The 17,288-nt window shown below is 41.1% G+C and overlaps 2 protein-coding genes across 4 annotated transcripts; one reads left to right on the top strand and one right to left on the bottom strand.

Moving 5' to 3' along the window:
• Positions 1-523: 523 nt before the first annotated feature.
• On the top strand, positions 524-7,018 carry LOC106644439 (G protein-coupled receptor Mth2). Of its 2 annotated transcripts, none has more exons than XM_023391355.2 (8): positions 524-855; positions 2,311-3,103; positions 3,203-3,425; positions 3,508-3,740; positions 3,835-3,913; positions 5,101-5,276; positions 5,972-6,149; positions 6,677-7,018. In XM_023391355.2, the coding sequence occupies exons 1-8, from the start codon at positions 631-633 to the stop codon at positions 6,999-7,001; spliced, it is 2,232 nt and encodes a 743-aa protein (XP_023247123.2). In that variant the 5' UTR covers positions 524-630; the 3' UTR covers positions 7,002-7,018. The 2 variants fall into 2 exon arrangements, with proteins under 2 accessions (XP_023247123.2, XP_023247122.2); XM_023391354.2 differs by having other exon boundaries at positions 2,311-3,118.
• A 968-nt stretch (positions 7,019-7,986) lies between these two features.
• Nha1 (Na[+]/H[+] hydrogen antiporter 1) lies at positions 7,987-15,943 on the bottom strand. Of its 2 annotated transcripts, none has more exons than XM_089590203.1 (6): positions 15,361-15,943; positions 13,187-13,561; positions 10,129-10,393; positions 9,274-9,474; positions 9,024-9,188; positions 7,987-8,951 (listed from the first exon to the last, which is right to left on the bottom strand). In XM_089590203.1, exons 1-6 carry the CDS (start codon positions 15,768-15,770, stop codon positions 8,352-8,354), a joined length of 2,016 nt encoding a protein of 671 aa, XP_089446329.1. In that variant the 5' UTR covers positions 15,771-15,943; the 3' UTR covers positions 7,987-8,351. The 2 variants fall into 2 exon arrangements, with proteins under 2 accessions (XP_089446329.1, XP_089446330.1); XM_089590204.1 differs by having other exon boundaries at positions 15,376-15,943.
• Between the last annotated feature and the right edge of the window lie 1,345 nt (positions 15,944-17,288).

The raw sequence follows: 17,288 nt of genomic DNA, 5'->3' as shown, positions 1-17,288 counted from the left end.
AAAAAAAAAGTACCGAAGAATTAAAAAAGCGTGTTTTGTGACTTTTCAACGGTCCCAGAAAAGGTACAATAATTGTTGTAATCGAGTATAAATTGCACTTTTCCGTGTGTCGCCCGGTGCGTACATGAAACTAATCTGAAAAACTCGAGATTCCAAAGATTGTCATTATTTTAGTTTTCCTTTAAAATTATATTGACGTTCCACGGACACGCCTACCTGTTGATGAATAACAAAGAGCACTCGATTGGTTGTTTCGGTGAAAAAAAAGAGCTGAGCTTGGCCTTTTACCGATTATTTGAATCAAAAGTATAAAAATTTATTATCTGCACCCCTCCTTTTTTACAAAAACGCGTCGGGTTTTATTTATAAATCACATTGTTCGACGAGTAGCTATATGTTGTGAATTTTGTTAACGTAAGGAAAAAAAAAAAAAAAAACCTCCGCGAGCGGTAATTTGTATGTTGTCGGTCGCTCGACGAGAGGGGAAAAGAAACAGAGTCGTCAGAGATACCGCAACAAATAATAGTACGGGCAAAAGTGGAATTCCCCCGAAAAAAGAGCTCTGCACGAGAAAAGAATACCATCATCGTCGTCTTCGTTGGCCAAGAGGAAACAATAAACCGTGGATGCATGGGAGCAGAGCGTCGTAACCCGCGCGGGACGATGGGATTCGGGTTACTGTTTCTAGTCGGGCTGGCTTTCGTTGTCTGCGCCGCCTCGTCACTTTTGTACCGAGACCGCATTGACAAGTGCTGTGGCTCAGAAGACGTGCTCGTTCTCAATGGCACTGGTTACCTACAGTGCGTACAAACGGCCGAAGGACATCAGGTGCAGGCGCTGCCCGACATTCGGCACGTAAGTCTGTTGGGTTTCGTTTGGTTGGCGCTTCGTGATTTGACTGTCAAGTGTATCAAGCCGCATTGGTCATTTGGTTAATTTACCTTCTGCCCGGCCTGGGCGCCGCGTTCTTGACAGTCAGCCAAGCCTTCGAGCTTTTTCAGAAATTTTCAAATTTACAAACTTATCGATGCTCCGAGGACCATGTTAACGTTGGAAAAAAAATAAAGTACCGTCTACATAGTCTTCCGCGAGTGATTAGTATGATATACATACGTATAATACACACATAATTCTTTTTTACACACGAGCAAGACATTATAGGTGGTGACGTCAAGTGATGAGAAAAAGCCATTTTTTTACCTTCTTCTATCAACAAGCAGCTAAATTCAAATAAATAAATGCTAGACGAAAAATAAAAAATCAGTACGTGGTGAATAACCAATGCAATCTTGTGTTGTAACATTTTCGTTTCAATCGATAGACAGATGATTTGGGTAAGCATACGAGATATTTATTATATTGTTCATCACATCATGAGATGGATTTCTTACAACAAATAAGCTTATTTCTATAGACAAATATGTTTACGTCCAAGTATACCAATTTATTGTACTTACCGATTTACATTATATCACTCACAATCAACAAAAATAATTAAATTTCGTGTAACGGTTTTTTTTTTTTTTTTTTTTTTTTTTCGTTAGATTAAAGTTACTTGCAAGGCGTTTAATTTAGCAAGGTCTACAATTGTGATCCAAAGTATTACTTTCAAGTCAAAGCATTTAGGTCGGAAAATGGTGTGCTCACCGGGCGTGAAAATAATTGATGCTCACATGGCATGATTACAAATAATAAAATTGTATACATAATTAAATAAAAGCCACATACGATCTGTGAAATTGCTTGCATGCTTGGCCGTTTATCGCAAAGTACATAAAATAATATGTCGTCCTTTTAAGCATGAGGACCAATTGGACTAATTACTGTATGAATTTTGTAAAAGAGCATTCCATTTGCTGAAAAAATTTTCCTTCATCACTATTTACATAATACTGGAAAATGAAACAAAAAATGTTCAACAAGTTTACTTTAAAGTGTTTGAAATGCATTGGTTTCACTAGAATTCAACTGTATCCTTGGTAGGAGAAATAAGTTTCGTCGATTCAGTTGAGACAACACTCATGTGAAAAAAAAAAACAATTATTTTGATCATTTTTTAATTTGACGTTCACGAAACAAAACAAATTAAAAAACAAAAGGCACTCCTATGTATTGGTCGGGCCTTAAAAAAGGATTCGATATCTCACGTTAAAGCAAAGAGCCTCGTTTGAAGAATCACTCACCAAACAAACATTCCATCGCGATGATTGAATTCTCCTTCCTCTTTCTGTCGAAGATTATTTTCAAACGATAAGTAAAAACTGCGAGAATCGGGATGTTTTTTCAACAAGAACAATGGAAATTTCGCAGGACGAGGACACAAAGGGCGTACTGCCCAAGTGTAACGAATCGAGCTACCTCGAGCTGTGGGAATATTACAACGAGGCCGATGGCTCTGCTAACGACGACGACAACAGCAACGCCTGCTTGGACGTATTTTTCGACGAAAAGTCCCACCAAGATTTCCCGGTGGTGATCCGCTGCAGTCCCATCGCCATCGAAATGACGGAGCCTGTGCCATCTCAACCCGCGCCACAGCTCTTGAATTTGCGTAAATGCTGCCCAGACGACGGCTGCTATTACGACTTTGACAAAAAGTTCTGCATTAAACGGACCGAGCTGCTCTTTGGACGCTGGAACCTCAGTGAAATCGAGTTTATCAATGCCCAACGGGGACCGCCCACCTGCGAGCACGCGCTCGTCGACTTCAGGGTCACGTTGAACGACGTGTACTACACCTCCACTGATACCATGGTAAAATGGGCATTGGATCCACCGTTCGAGGGGAGCTTGCGTACTTTGACCAAATGCAATTTTCAGATCGCGATTCCGGGGAACGGCTACGGCAGGAGAAACGTCACCGTCGACGAGACGAGCGCCTGCTTGGACGTCGACACGTCCCCGGATCACATCGTAGCGAGGATTTGTCGAGGTTTAGATTACTGCAAAGCCAATCCTTGCGTCAGAAAGTGCTGCTTGAATAGCAAAGTTGACGATACTATGTGTATCGACAATTTCGATACCGGGAACATTGAGAACTTTCGTACCTCGGTAGCCCGCGCTGTGGAGAGAAGCAACGCCACGCCTGCCCGTGATACTCAAAGTTTGTGTTGTATATGTAAAATACCCCCGTATTGGCTTCTTTTTCACCTAAATACTTTTCTGATTTTTTTTTTTTTTTTTTTCATCTGTAATTTACCAGACTACGGCCTATTGTTTGGAAAGCCGTGCAAGAATATGTACGCCGTTACCGAGGAAGAAGTTTGGGAAATTGGACCGATGGGGGAGATCCTGGTGCGGAATCCAGTGACTCAGATCTATGGTCACGCCGACTCTTGTCTAGAATTTTTTAATAGCAATGGGACTTTTATCGACGCCGGCTTGCAGCCTTTCGTCTGTTTTGAATACGACGACCATAGGGATCGGTAAGAAGATTGCGATAAAACACACAACTCACGTACCTGTTTACCTATGATTGCATAAAACAAAAAAAATTAATTTTTCAAGATCCTACGCCGTGACAACGACTTTACAGTTGATCAGTTGTTTCTTTGCTCTCGCAACTCTGTTGGTGTACATGTGGCTGCCCTCTTTACAAAATCTACACGGCAAAACAATCATGTGCCACGTGGCGAGTTTATTTTTCGCTTACGCCTGTCTGGCGTTCATCACCATCACGACAAATAATATACTCGACGATTTGAACTCTGAACTCGCTGACATTAGTTGTTTGTATTTAGGTGCGTATTTAATTTTACACAATTGTTGGTCAAGTCACCTGCACCATACCCTTTTAATATGTTTTTTTTTTTTTTTTTTTTCCTTCTTTCGCAGGCTACGTCATGTTGTTTTGGTTCTATGCGACTTTCTTGTGGCTCAACGTCATGTGCTTTGATATCTGGTGGACGTTCGGGTACGTATCCACCGCGTATGTTATTTTTCAAACTCTCTGGCCCACGCCAGATAAACTAGCAGCTGCGCGCATACTTTATCCAAATACCCAAACTACTTTTTTTTTTTACGATTCGACGATTGAGATATCATGAAGATCATCCGGAAGTACGTTCCCATGCTTTCCTGATGACAATTTTGTCTCTCGCCTCCAATGTCAAGTTTTTTTTTTCCCCCGAGGTCATAGTAGTAATTTTTAGTTTTCGCGTTCTTGCAAGCTGTAATACTGTGTGACATTGAAAGAGCGTCGCAGAGCGGCTCGACACAAATAGTATCTTTGATACACATGCAATCGTCGCAAGTATTTCATCCCCGACGCGGTGTGGTGGTACATTTTTCGCAATGTCAACAATCGCGGAATAGAGCTAAAATTACGATTAAATGGACCACTTTGGATATACATTTGTTAAACTATCAAAAGGATTGTAGAGGTTAATAAATATTCGCTCGATTGCGCGATAAATTCAACACGATATTTTTTTGGTTCAATCAAAATGTTGAGAAAAATTGGCTTTTTTTTTCAATTCAAGTTACAAAAAGTGTTGATTTTTTTTGTTTGCGTTTGAGAAGAAATTATTGATTTATTTTTCTCAGCGGCGCGCGCGATGATGTGTGGTGTATTACGGCATCCCCCACACCCATCTATATTTAGTATGCATGGGAAACGACGGTCTTGATGCTCCCGCGTCGATGGCAAGATCAAATAAACACGCGCGCGCGTTGTGTGCTTTGAAGGGGGGATACCTACATGCCAGAGCTAATGAAGATGTTTGCGAGCTCGGCGGAAATAGAATTTTCCGCCGATGGCCGCTGGGTATCGCTCCAGAAAAATGTTGAAAACACTGAAAAATCAACGTTGAAACGCACGCGAGGGGTGAGTAATAGAAAGAAAGCTGGGCGTATTTTCCAATACGTGTGTGTGTGTGTGTATACCCTTCTGAATGGCACACGGAAAGCTTGCAGAGCTCGTATGGTAATATATAAAAGAGAACACAATGGCTCTCGCGCGCAGCGAGCGAGAGAATGGGCATGTCTAATGAATGCGAGCGAGTATTTATCCAAGTACCTATACGCTTATTGAGGATAAAACTTGGGAGCGGGAGTAAAAAAGAAAGTACCAATAACGTGGGAAAAAAAACAAACAAACAGGGGCCTGCACAGAGCAGCAAATCCGACGAGTAAGAGGGCGCAACAGAGAAACAGGTTCCTGATCTACTGCCTCTACTCCTGGGGCGTTAGCCTTCTCCTGACTGGACTCACCGTTGCCGTGGACAGACTGGGCCTCTTGCCCTCCAACTTTGGACGCGAGAGGTGTTGGTTCGACAGTGAGTACATTATCTCCCTCCAAGACCTACTCGTCAAGTATTAAGAAAGCTCCTTGCCGACGGGACCGGCCATGGAAAAATTAATTGAATTCCCCGGGAATTCCTTTCCCCCTCAAATACCTTTCGCCTTATAGACTCCCCGTTTTTTTCCCTCTCCTCCGCCAGTATTCCGCGTCTTTTTTTCTCATATTACCTATTCACTGGCGAGACTCTTCCTCCCCCTATTCTGCGTTTTTGACAAATGTATATATACATATTGGGGACGGATATGCTTTTACTATTTTTTGCATCCAACGCATGGCAATTTGAAAAAAAAAAAAAAAAAAAAAAAAAAAAAGTTCAATGTAGATTTAAATTTGGAACTCATATAAATATCATCGTATATTATAAAATATCTTGCACTTGTTACTGAAGAACAAGGAAAAAAAATTTTCAACATTGTGGATTACAAAACAATGTATTAACGGGGAGGGGGGGGGGAACTCACTTTATTAAAAAATCGTGACGTAATTCACGAGCTTACATGCAAATGTACTTAAACAAACGTAGTTGCAGCTCGGCTAAAGTCAAAGCATCGGGAATCGATTTGCATTAATAGAGATGATGCCTTCCTTCTAAATTCCTTTTCTTTGGTCAAACGAGAGTAACTTTGTTCTAATCTCCCATGATATTCGGCATTTTTTGCCTTTCGATAGAGAGCACGGTGCTAGAGGTGGTGGTTTTCATCACCCCGGTGAGTATAACGCTCCTCGTCAACACGGCGCTGTTTACCACGACGGCGCGCCGCTGCAGTAAAGTCAAGGCGGAAATCAAACGAGTCACTGCTAACGAGAGGGACCCTAAAGCGCGAAGATTCTATTCCGACAGAACGAGGTAAGTTTAAGTCATTCCATCAGCCGTTGGGTGGTCGCGGAGGAGAAAAAAATACCACAAGGTGTGAAATCGGCTGCCGCGAGCTGGAACTTTTTAACAATGAAAAAAAGAGTGGACACGTTATTATGCATACACGGGCAATAGCATACAATCTAGTATATCATTTTGGCTGATTCGCCGGTCTTACTTAACTATAAGCGGGAAACTTTTTTTGGTCTGCGCCCCCACCCCCCGTGCGCGAGCTCTGTATAATAAATTTTCAAAATCTCGTACATCGGTTTAGTAATAAGTTTGGGAAAACGTATCCAACATTTTCTATGGAGTGGCTTTTTTTATTTTTTTTTTTTTTATTATTTTACAGAGAGGTAATCATAACATACGTGACGTTAATAATACGAGGAGACAGACGGCTTAGCGAGTAGATAATGTATTGGGCTGGACTTTTATTTTTTTTGTTATTTTAAAAAACCATCAACTACGTTGATTACGTGCCAGTTTCCTAATTTTCAAAGAAAAATTCACCATAGGTTGATAATGAACTTCAAGCTATTCATCGTGATGGGAATCCCATGGCTGCTGGATAACGCGACATCCTACCCTAACCACTACAACATGATGCCATGGTGGCTGAACCAAGTGGCCTTTGCGTCGGACGTGGTGAATTCACTGCAGGGCCTCTGGATCTTCATCCTATTGGTTCTCAAGCCAAAGGTATACCGGGCGCTCCAGAAACGCTTTGGCAACCCACAAAATAAACGCGGCAACATGACTCTGACCGTCACTACCTCGAACCCTCGGAAGAGCTTAAGCAGCAGTAGCACCCTCAACTTTAGGCTCAGCTCTAGCTCTTGATACACACTTGGTTACACCGTGCGAAAGCGTAATGATGACGCCCTCCCTGTATAGGTAGGCCAACTCCATTACTGACAGCTTCGTATGCTATTTCTACATCATAATTTTGTATATAATTATATACGCAAAAGGCGAAGTGAGCATTCACGCGGACATCAATAGAAGGATCGTTCCTCAAACTTTTGCTTTGACGTCGAAACCAAAACGAAACGAAATTCATAACCACACGAAGAATTTAATGGGAATGGAGACTAATTGATTTGTCTTTACTGCATTTATTTATTTATTTATTTATTTATTTAGTTTTATTATGGTAAACAGGCATTGGTGTGATGAAACAATTGTATTCATTACTGTGACGATTAAGAAATATATACCTGTACTCAATGTATATACATATTGTTATGTCGTAAATTGTTGTATTGATGTATCTTAAAATTGTAAATGCTAAGGGCAAATATATAAATTTCAAGCATGAATTAATGATTGAACAATATTAAGGCAATACGTTTGCTTTAAAGGCAGAATAATTTTTATTTCGACCAAACGTCATAGCGAATTTTCCAACTTTCAAAATCGGATTTTGTTCTGACTTATGTATGTATATATGTATGTTTCGCCCGGATTAAGTTTAATTGCTCCCAATTTATTTCAAAGTATCTCGACTCTAAACTTTTGTTCGCCAGAACTAGAGAAATTTTTTTTCCCACGCTCCAATGCAACTTATCCTTTTTACTTTTGAAGTCGATGGATTTTTTTTTTTTTTTTTTTGTGAAAGGAAAAATAAATTTTTTCCAACAAATCATCTTTTATTTGTTGATACTTAAAAGTTAATCAATCGTCATTACTTGCGTTATATTTAAATCCAATTACAATCATCAAGGCACGGTTGAAAGTTGCGATTGGTACAAACACGACAATCGTTAACATGTACAGTAATTCTATGATGGTTGTTGTGAGCTTTGTTGTTCTTTTTATCGGTCCAAAAAAAAAAAAAAAAAAAAAAAAAAAAAAAAATCATACATATTTATGAATAAATAAATGTTTCCAGTTGAATGTAAATTATAAATTATTTCAAACTCGGCACTGATTGTAAATACAAAACGAGAAGACGCTTCAGTACAATCATAAATAAGTATATAATACGCTAGCCGCTAGTGTACATGTATAGGTAATGATGTATTACGTGATGTAAATGTAACAAGGTATAGAGGTAAGGAGTGCAAATAATTGATGATGGGAGAGCGACGAAACGAAACAGTAGCAAATGACGGACGGATATACAACAAACTGACAAACATGAGAAGTGAGGGAAAAGTAGGTTGTTGGGAGAGAGGGGGGGGAGCGAGGTTACCGATGGTTATTGGTAAAGTTTATGTGATGCGGGTGGGCCTGATTGTTGGTGATGATCTCGGTGATGACGGGAGTACCGTTTTTTGGGTCCTCGAGATCGGGTAGCTCATCGATGATGGATATGTCACGGATCGAGGGCCTCCGGGATCGCCAACCGTCGTGCAACGTAGTAACGATGGGAGCGCGCGTTTTCGTAAGGAGCTTCGGCCCGGATATCATGATTAAAATGGCACCTGTCGGTGCGGTCATCAGAATCGAGAGGACGCATAGCATCAGGACGATTTCGGCGTAGCGCTTTTGGATCTCGTTCTCGTGATCTACCTTGTCGAGGGTGCCCGGCCCCAAAGCAGCCTGCACCGTCGCCTTTGCCATACACGCCAATGCTATAAATATCTTTTCTTTGAGGTTGAAGCGCGAGCCCACGCCCACGAGGATGGTCACCAGCATTCGAACGATAAAGGCCACTCCGAGGCACCCCATCGCCACGTAGACAGTGTTGCCGTCGAGCTCGTTGAGCTTGATTTGCGTGCCGGTTATCCCAAACAGGATTGGCTCGAACAGCATCCAGAATATCTCAAAGGACGTCGATATGGGGTTCTGGAGGATATTCTCAACATTGAATTTTCCAAAGGGTGACGGTACTTGTGTAACTTTCAAAGCGATACTTACATCCTCTACATCCAGGCCGTCCTTTTGCCAAAAGTAGAAACTGACAAAGGCTGCGGCTACGACGGCAAGTGGACCGGCACCGCCAAGGTTGATCCGTTCGCTGCCAAAGACCGACAGCAGCCCACCGCTGAACAGCATTAGTACCCTCAATGGCACTACGAACGGCTGTTATCATTGGAATGGACATGTTTTATTCGTCTCTCTTTTTTTTCCTTTATATATAATAATAATTTAGCGCGTTTCGACTCACGTCACCCTTCTCCGGCACGTATCTGGAAAGCACGCCCCATAAAACTCCAAATCCTATTCCCCCGAAGATCGCGATTGGGCCTTGAAGTATCTGGTACCAAAGTGCGTCTTGCGAAAACATGACGCTCTGAATGATGCCGTACACGGCAACCGAGGCGGCATCGTCGATTCCAGCTATCGCTATTATAAGCGTTGGAATTCCCTGCGATGTTATTTTTAACAAATACATTGGCTCGTTGTTGCGACAATTTAAACATTAAAATGTTGGAATGCTGGTGCATCTTGGAGCATAAATCATCAAGTCCCGAATTTCCAATAGATTATACGCATTAGTTTCCCGATCAACTCTTACTTGGTGGAAAGTCGTTAACTTTGCGCCATTATTTGATGCTCTAAATTTGGAGTAGTGCAACAAGACGAGTTACACCGTTTTACCGAGAACAAATAGCAATAATTCACCAAAACGAAACTTGTGTCATCACTATGGATTCCAACAAAAAATAAAAAATAAAAAATAAAAATATTTGTTTACTGTATACAACTTGCAAATTACGCACAACAGTTGGAACACAAAAGTTGTAAATCTTACAAAACTACAGTAGGTACTGCTGTATTGTGCATTTTTTCATAAATATGATATAGTTTCGAAAATAAAGGCCAAAAAATATTTTTATGCAACATTCCAGGACCAAGGATTATGTATGAAAACGTTGTAGATCGCACAGAAAATACATCTTGGGGTAACTGTCCTATAATCCTTATTTTATTCATGAACGTAGCCACTCGGTTTTTAAAATTAATTTTGAAGAAAAAAAAAAAAAAAAAAAAAAAAAAAAATTCAATCTCAAATACATACCTTGGCAACGCCGTATCCCCTGGAACGCAGCCTAAATAGACAGGGTACGACAACGGCCGGCGACACCGCAGCCACGACGCTACCAACCAGGAATCCCCAAATCCAAGGTAGATCCATGAAATAGTACGTAGACACAGCGACAACCCCGGCCTCGGCGATCCAGGGTACGAGTCCGATTTTCGGTACCGTGAACCTCATGGCTTTCATCGCTTGAGGATCCAGATCCAACCCAGCTCTCGTCAATATTATCACAAGGGCTATTTTTCTGCCATTTTGACACACGACTTAATCATTTATTGGACCATTACTTAAAAATTATTATAAGCGTATTTTTCCGTCTTTTGCGTTGCGTGGCGGCAAGTATGTAGATGTCGACGGAAAAATTACGAGCTGCCAATAAAAAACGGGGTGGTGCACGCAGTGGTTATCTTATTGCACAAAAGGCCCAAAGTTTCCGCGGACAAAGAACAACGAGAGACCCGAGCTTTGTAAATGTTGGCTCGATCGACTCTCACCGGAGCAAGAAGATTACGAAATCGTCGGGATTACCCTTTCCCGGAGCATCATCTCGTCATCGCGGAGCTTTAAACTTTCAACACGCTTCCGCGAAAAACTCGATAGTCGGGCTTTTTCTTTATCCAAAAAGAATTTGAGCACATTACCTTGAATCTCTTTCAAAACGAGGGGCTCTAATGAGCGCTAAAATCGTAACCGGTGAGCGTAATTTTGTTGTACCGGTTTCTACATAAACAAGTGAGGTGTTATACTCATTCGGGGCACTCACATGACTGCCCGATTGTACATGTATACGAAAAAGCGCGTTCAAGAGAGAGAGAGAGGGAAAGTCACGTGAGCCGCTCACAATTCAATCGGTCGAGGCGTGAGCTTTTTTATTTTTTTCTTCTCTTTAACGCTCGTCGTTTCTTACGTAGTCGTAGTAGTCCAGCGCGTCATGTGATACCGGCGACGTGAGGATGTCACGAGTTCTCGGGCCCATCACGTGCTTTTTTTTGTTGAACATTATCGGATCGATAAGCTTTTCTTTCTTTCGTCTGCTTTATTTTACACTTTATTTTTCGTAACATTGAAACAATAGTTTGGTCACAAGTACATTAGGAACGCGTAGTCGGCTTTGGGATTTTACAATTTAATCATTTTCGCACGTCGTATAAGCTTTGTTATACAATCTATAAAATAAAAAGTAAATTTGTCAGGGAGGAAATTTAAGATTTTTTTGTCAAGTTATTGATTCTATTGATGCGTGTCTATGCATCGGTTTTTTTTTTTTTTTTTTTTTTTTTTCTTTTTTGTTTTTTTTTGTTTTGTTTTTTCCTTTTTCGTATGGCATTCAAGTATGATGGCTACATCGCGAAAACAAAGTGGTAATAACACTTGAATCATCTTTATTGTAAGCAACTCGAGCAATTCAATGAGATCCTAAAACTCACATGTGACCATCGCAAATCGTTCAAGGAAATTAATTCGGACGCCTGCGAAATTCAATTTAATCACTTGGTGTAATATTTATATTTTACTCATGTAACTGCTCGCGCGGCGAATTATTTTGAGCTGTGACAAATTTTTGGTCGAATTTTCAAGAAATTTCAAGATTGACGATAACGCAAAGTCGTAGTTTATTCGATCGTCGATGTAATTACGAAATTTTCAGTGTGGAATATTGAACAACAACAAAGGGTAAAAACTTTTTTTTCACCGAATTCGATTGATGGAATGAGATTTACAGTTAACAACCCCATCTGTGAAAAAACATTTTTTTTCGAGCTTCCGAACGGGAACAGTTTAAAAGTATTAAAAAAAATTATTCAAGCCTCGGTCGAATAATTAAACTGGTATATTACACGCGGTGCGAAAGTAATTTAATTCTATTGCATAAACATAGAAACATTTGATACAATATTAAAACAGCTTGTAAAAAAAGAAGAAAAGTTTGCCATATACTTGAGTTAAGGTGTATTAGTTGCGTGTTAAAATTGTATTAGCAATAACGCTGGACAGCTACACAGAATTGAAGCAACACTCTAATGAGTTTATGTTGTGCTAGAGCAAGCTATATACCGCTCTGCTCTCTATACGACCAAGTCCATCAATAATGTCAAAGTCGAGGCCTTACAACGACTTTAGTTAGTAGTATGTTACACATGCCACACTAATTTAACTCTACATTTTTTTTTTTTTTTTTTTTTTTTCTTCCATAATAAATATTATACGGCAATAAGCGTGCCTGAATAACGAATAAAGTTCATCGACCCGTTTTTCCGACTCGACAATCGATTTAAAAAAAAAAAAAAAACAACAACAACAACAACAATATAATGAATAAAATATAATTAAAAAAAAAAGAAAAACAATTTGACGGTTACATAATATTTTTTCAATGAAAGACGAGATGAAAGAATTTTCATGCGGCTGATTATAACTAATACGACAAAAGGAAAATAATCCATTAAGATATAGGTTTTGATTGAGTAATAATTGACAAGCGACAGTGTTGGCTCGACATTCAATTGTCGCTTAACTGCGGGCGGCGAGAAAAAGAATTATCGAGTAATAAGTAACAGCTGGTGCATACTTATTATGTATTGTCGTTAAAAAAAAGCTGATATTGCATAGTAAAAAAAAAAAAAAAAAACAATGCACGTGCTAATGGGACTTGACGATCAGTGTTTTTGTTGTTTTGTTTTTGTGCACACCCACGCGCAGTGTGCAGGCTGTAAACGTCGTAGGAGAAAAAGTAGTCAACAGAATCGCAGAAAAGCGTCACGCGCGCGTGCGATCTTTCGATGAGCCAAAACGTTTTAGGTGTAAGTATTAATATATACGTACACGTATATCTCTGATGGACACGTGTAATTCGAAAATCACTCGTCGTTGTCTTTGGTAAGTAAGTCACGATCGCGCATTCAGTAAACAGAAGGTCAGGTGCACGCTCAAAGGTACGCGACGGCAATGAAATAATAAATAAATAAACAGAAACCACCTAAGTCGAATGTAAAATTGTACATGTCTGTATGTATAATATATGTTAGCGGGTACGTACCTGAGGTCAGAGACAACTGGCCCGTAACGCGCGTCGATGGAGACAAGGCCGAGGTTTTGCAATAGGATGCCACAGAGGAGCATCCCGATGAGGGCAGGCATCGAGAAAACAGTGAATAACCAGCCTGCAAAGTGCGCCGCGATTGCGAGACAAGCCAACCCAAACAAGGGCCCACCGGGAGCTGCATCAGAGCCCATGATGGAGTACACGATGCCCCAAAGTAATAGGCCCAACAGCACCAGGCACAAAACTCGGGCAAACTTGCGATAGCTCGGACAAAAGGGCCGAGGACAAGCTCGCCGCCATCCCGAGGGTTCCCAAGAATCCGTGTCACCCGGACCATGGCAACGTGTACAGAAGAGGTACAGCCACGATCTAAAAGCCGATCCAAGACCCTTCAACTCACGATGGCTTCCAAACATGCCCGACGACGCGGTGGTTATTGCACCTCCGCCCGCGTCGTCGAGCGTACTATACTTTATATACACATAAATCCTCTTTTCGCCGCAAAATTTCTACATGTGTGTATTATATTATACTGCACGAGCATCGATCAAGATATACACATGCACTCTTGCAAGTACATAACGTATTATTACTTGTTATGTAATTGCAACAGCTATATTCGCCTCGTTTTCTTATGGACGCTCATCGTTGTGCACCCATATAACACATATACCGTATACCTTTTGTAGTGGAGGCTTTCTTGTACATATATTCACATGTATTATATTGTGTGCCGTAACTTTCCTTGTTCCTTTCGTCGCTCTCAATTAAATCTTTACTTCCGCGTACGTATATTATACGGAGGACAAAAAAAAAAATAAAAATAACCGACTGTTTTCTATACCGATTTAATCTAAACTCAAGTTTAAGCCACGTGCCCTGTACGTATTGGGTACAACTCTGCAATGTTATCCGGTAGTTTGTAACAATTTAATGATCAAGTACCCATACAAATTCAAACACGCGGGAAAGGAAAGAGAAAAGTATATCTTCGATAAGGGCGATTATCACTCGCGGATGATAAACTCGCCAAAAGTATCGGTCACGCGAAAGAAATATACATACGATTTAATTGTTGTAAGGCATCAGTGATTATACATGGGTAAGCGAACGATTATGACTTTCTTATCGATAATCATCGTCGAGATAATTTAAAAGCAAACATTGCAAACTCGAGAGAGAGTGACGAATTATGAGAATTATATTAGTAGGTTACCCAAACGCTTGTTGTACATACGAGAGAGAGAGAGAGAGAGAGAGAGAGTGTGTTTCAAGGAGGTGCGACGAAGCTCGATCGAACTCGATCTGGATAGCGGCAGATACATAGCATTGAGGGGACGGCGAGGAGGAGGGGTTTCGTTTAAAATTCCGTGGCCGTCGTCGCTCAGCTGTTATTGCACTGATGGCACACTCTGTTACACATAGGTACATAGTACGTACATGTTCACTGCAGCAGCTTCACCATTACCCACCTATTATTATATTATTTTGTGGGCTTTTTATTTAATCGAGATGTATATAACGTGCCCATGTGTACAGGGAACGCGAATCAGTGATGATGCGCGTATATTGTACTTGCATACTCTTTTGTCGCTGAAAATCTAGATGAAGCGTAACAATTACACACGGGTCCAAAAAGCATAAAGTTAACGGTACTATCACAAGTAGGTGGCTACGTGGCGGCCTAAGATTAGAATTATCGGCAAAAAGTAACGATGTCGGGTATCGATAACAGCTACAAGTATGCGTTAATATGAGTTTAAAAGTAAATCTGCATATAGGCATTGATACCCACATAATTTTTTTTCCTTCGGTAACAATGTTCGATCGAACGTAATTGTTTACATCTTATCGTGTCGTGTCAAGCTATTCCGTTGAACGATGAATTCGGAAAAATAGTGGTGTAAATAACTATTTAAAATGAAATAATAAAAAAAAAAAACGGTTGTTTCTCTCGAACAAATCGGATCGGGGTGATACGAGCCGTCAATATAATACATATTATTATTATTATTATCATCATCATCACGTGTCGTGTTCATACAACGCTATCGGTGTAAGATCGATCAAATTTTCCAGTGTTTACATACACGTGCGTTTACGAAATAAAAATGAAAGAAAAAAAAAAAATCGAAATACCTAGGCGGATACCTGTAAAAGTTGCGTACCGATCGTCTACGTACCGCTTGAGCTCCTCGGTGTACTCGACCTTTTCCCTGATTGAGCTGGACAGGCTCAGGGCGGATTTTTTTCTGGAAAATTGGTGCCTCGGGTCGAGCTTACCGTTGTTCTCGGCGTCGGAGCAGTGTAGGTTCTCAACGCTACCCGGAACGCTGTTGGCCTGGTGCAGGATCGACTTTTTCCGCGCTGGATCGGCAGTAGCAGCACCAGTCGTGCCGCCGCCGTGGTGGTGGTTGTGGTGATGGTGAGGAGGGTAGTGATGATGGTGGTGATTGTTGTGATGGTTGCTACTAACGGTACTACTACTGTGGTGCTCGAACGCCGGGTTGTCGAGGCCCTGGTGGGGCAGTTGTTCGCTTATAGAGACCCGTCGATGTCTGCCCGCCAGATCGTCCATCCTCGCTGCTTTTTCTCGGCGAGTCGTGATTATTAATCAAAACTTGGAGCTGTTTAACCGAGATTTAGCTGCAACTGCATCACCAAAGGCCGTGTATCAATTGACGTTGCTTCAAGGTATCCCTATCGCCCCTTGAGATCGACGGCTGGGCCCAAACTGTTCATCAGCGTCGATCGTCGATCGGCTATACACTAGCTCCATGCAGCAGGAGCAACGCTGGTATATAGTGTAGTATAGTAGCGACGATAGCGGCAGCAGCAGAGAGAGAGAGGGGAGGGGGTGAGACGTCGTCGCGAGATGTCGGGCGTGGAGTGGAGGAGTAACTGCTGATTGTCGTCGCGACTGTTAGGTACAGGCAGGATGGGCTCACGGGCACGCGGGACGGGTCGCCTTGCTTTGCCGGGATTTTTGGGAAATGTCTACATCTCGCTTTCATCTTTCGTCTTGGGTTCGCTATTGGCGCTTTGATTTTTCATTGATGCAATTATTGTGCTGTTTAGGTATTATTCAAACCTGTACTAAAGAGAACAATAGACAAATACATTGTTTCAGCTGATCCATTTGCTTCCCAATCGGAAATTTGTCTAGGTCGTCTTCATCGACGTAAATGTATACCAACACACCCTCTCCCTTCCCTTGTCTCGCCCTAGCTCTCGTGGTTATATACGATTATATACATCAATTTTTGTATACTTAATCATCATTGTGACACGAATGAAACGATTACGTAAACAAACTGAAAAAAAAATAAAATAAAATAAAATAAAATACAAGATCATCGAATGAAATCGGCTTATCGATTTTTCCGCGTACGAGAAGAAAAATTCCCATTGATAAGTTACGCTTATCCGATAAAAAAAAAAACTTGGTCACGGTGACTATTGCGACGTATTATGCTATTGTTTTTCAAGTTATGTACAAAAAATATAAATAGTTGATTTCTAAAGTATGCGCAAATGTACAATTTAGCCATATTATTATTTCTGGCTAATTAAAGCCCAATCAAAAGGGACACTTGGCCGAAAGCTCATTCTCATATTATTCAAGTATTCCCGATTAGAATGAATAGAAAAAATAATAATATATCCTCTTTGTCCAACGACGCTTTTACATCAGTATAAGTATACATCAACAACTCGGCAGTTTCATCTCGATTGCCGAGCGAATTAACAGCTGGTACACATAGAGATGTGATTCCGCGGGCGGTCGGCCACTTCTGCAAGCTGATGTGTAAAAAAGAGCGACGGACGCAATTTCCTGCGCAACAACGAGGAAAAAGGAAGATAACAAAAGAAAACAAGGCAAAGGCGCGAAGAGAGCTTCGTGCCAATATATCTACGCCGTGCGTAAATAGCTCCCCAGCGTTAATTACAAACGGAATAACACACACACACACACACAAAAGGTTAAGGTGGAGCGCGTAAAGCCGTAACGTGACAGTGGTGTTACATACTTAGTTTGGTAACGCGCACACGCGGGAGCGCAAACAGTCGCGGTTGCGTAATTAGACTGACCTTA

This window comes from Copidosoma floridanum, unplaced genomic scaffold (genome assembly GCF_036245765.1).
Source record: "Copidosoma floridanum isolate Cflo_tuat_1 unplaced genomic scaffold, Cflo_Japanese_pri ptg000012l, whole genome shotgun sequence".
NCBI lineage: Eukaryota > Metazoa > Arthropoda > Insecta > Hymenoptera > Encyrtidae > Copidosoma > Copidosoma floridanum.
The sequence above is the reverse complement of the archived record's forward strand: the minus strand, read 5'-3'. Positions and strand labels throughout refer to the sequence as shown.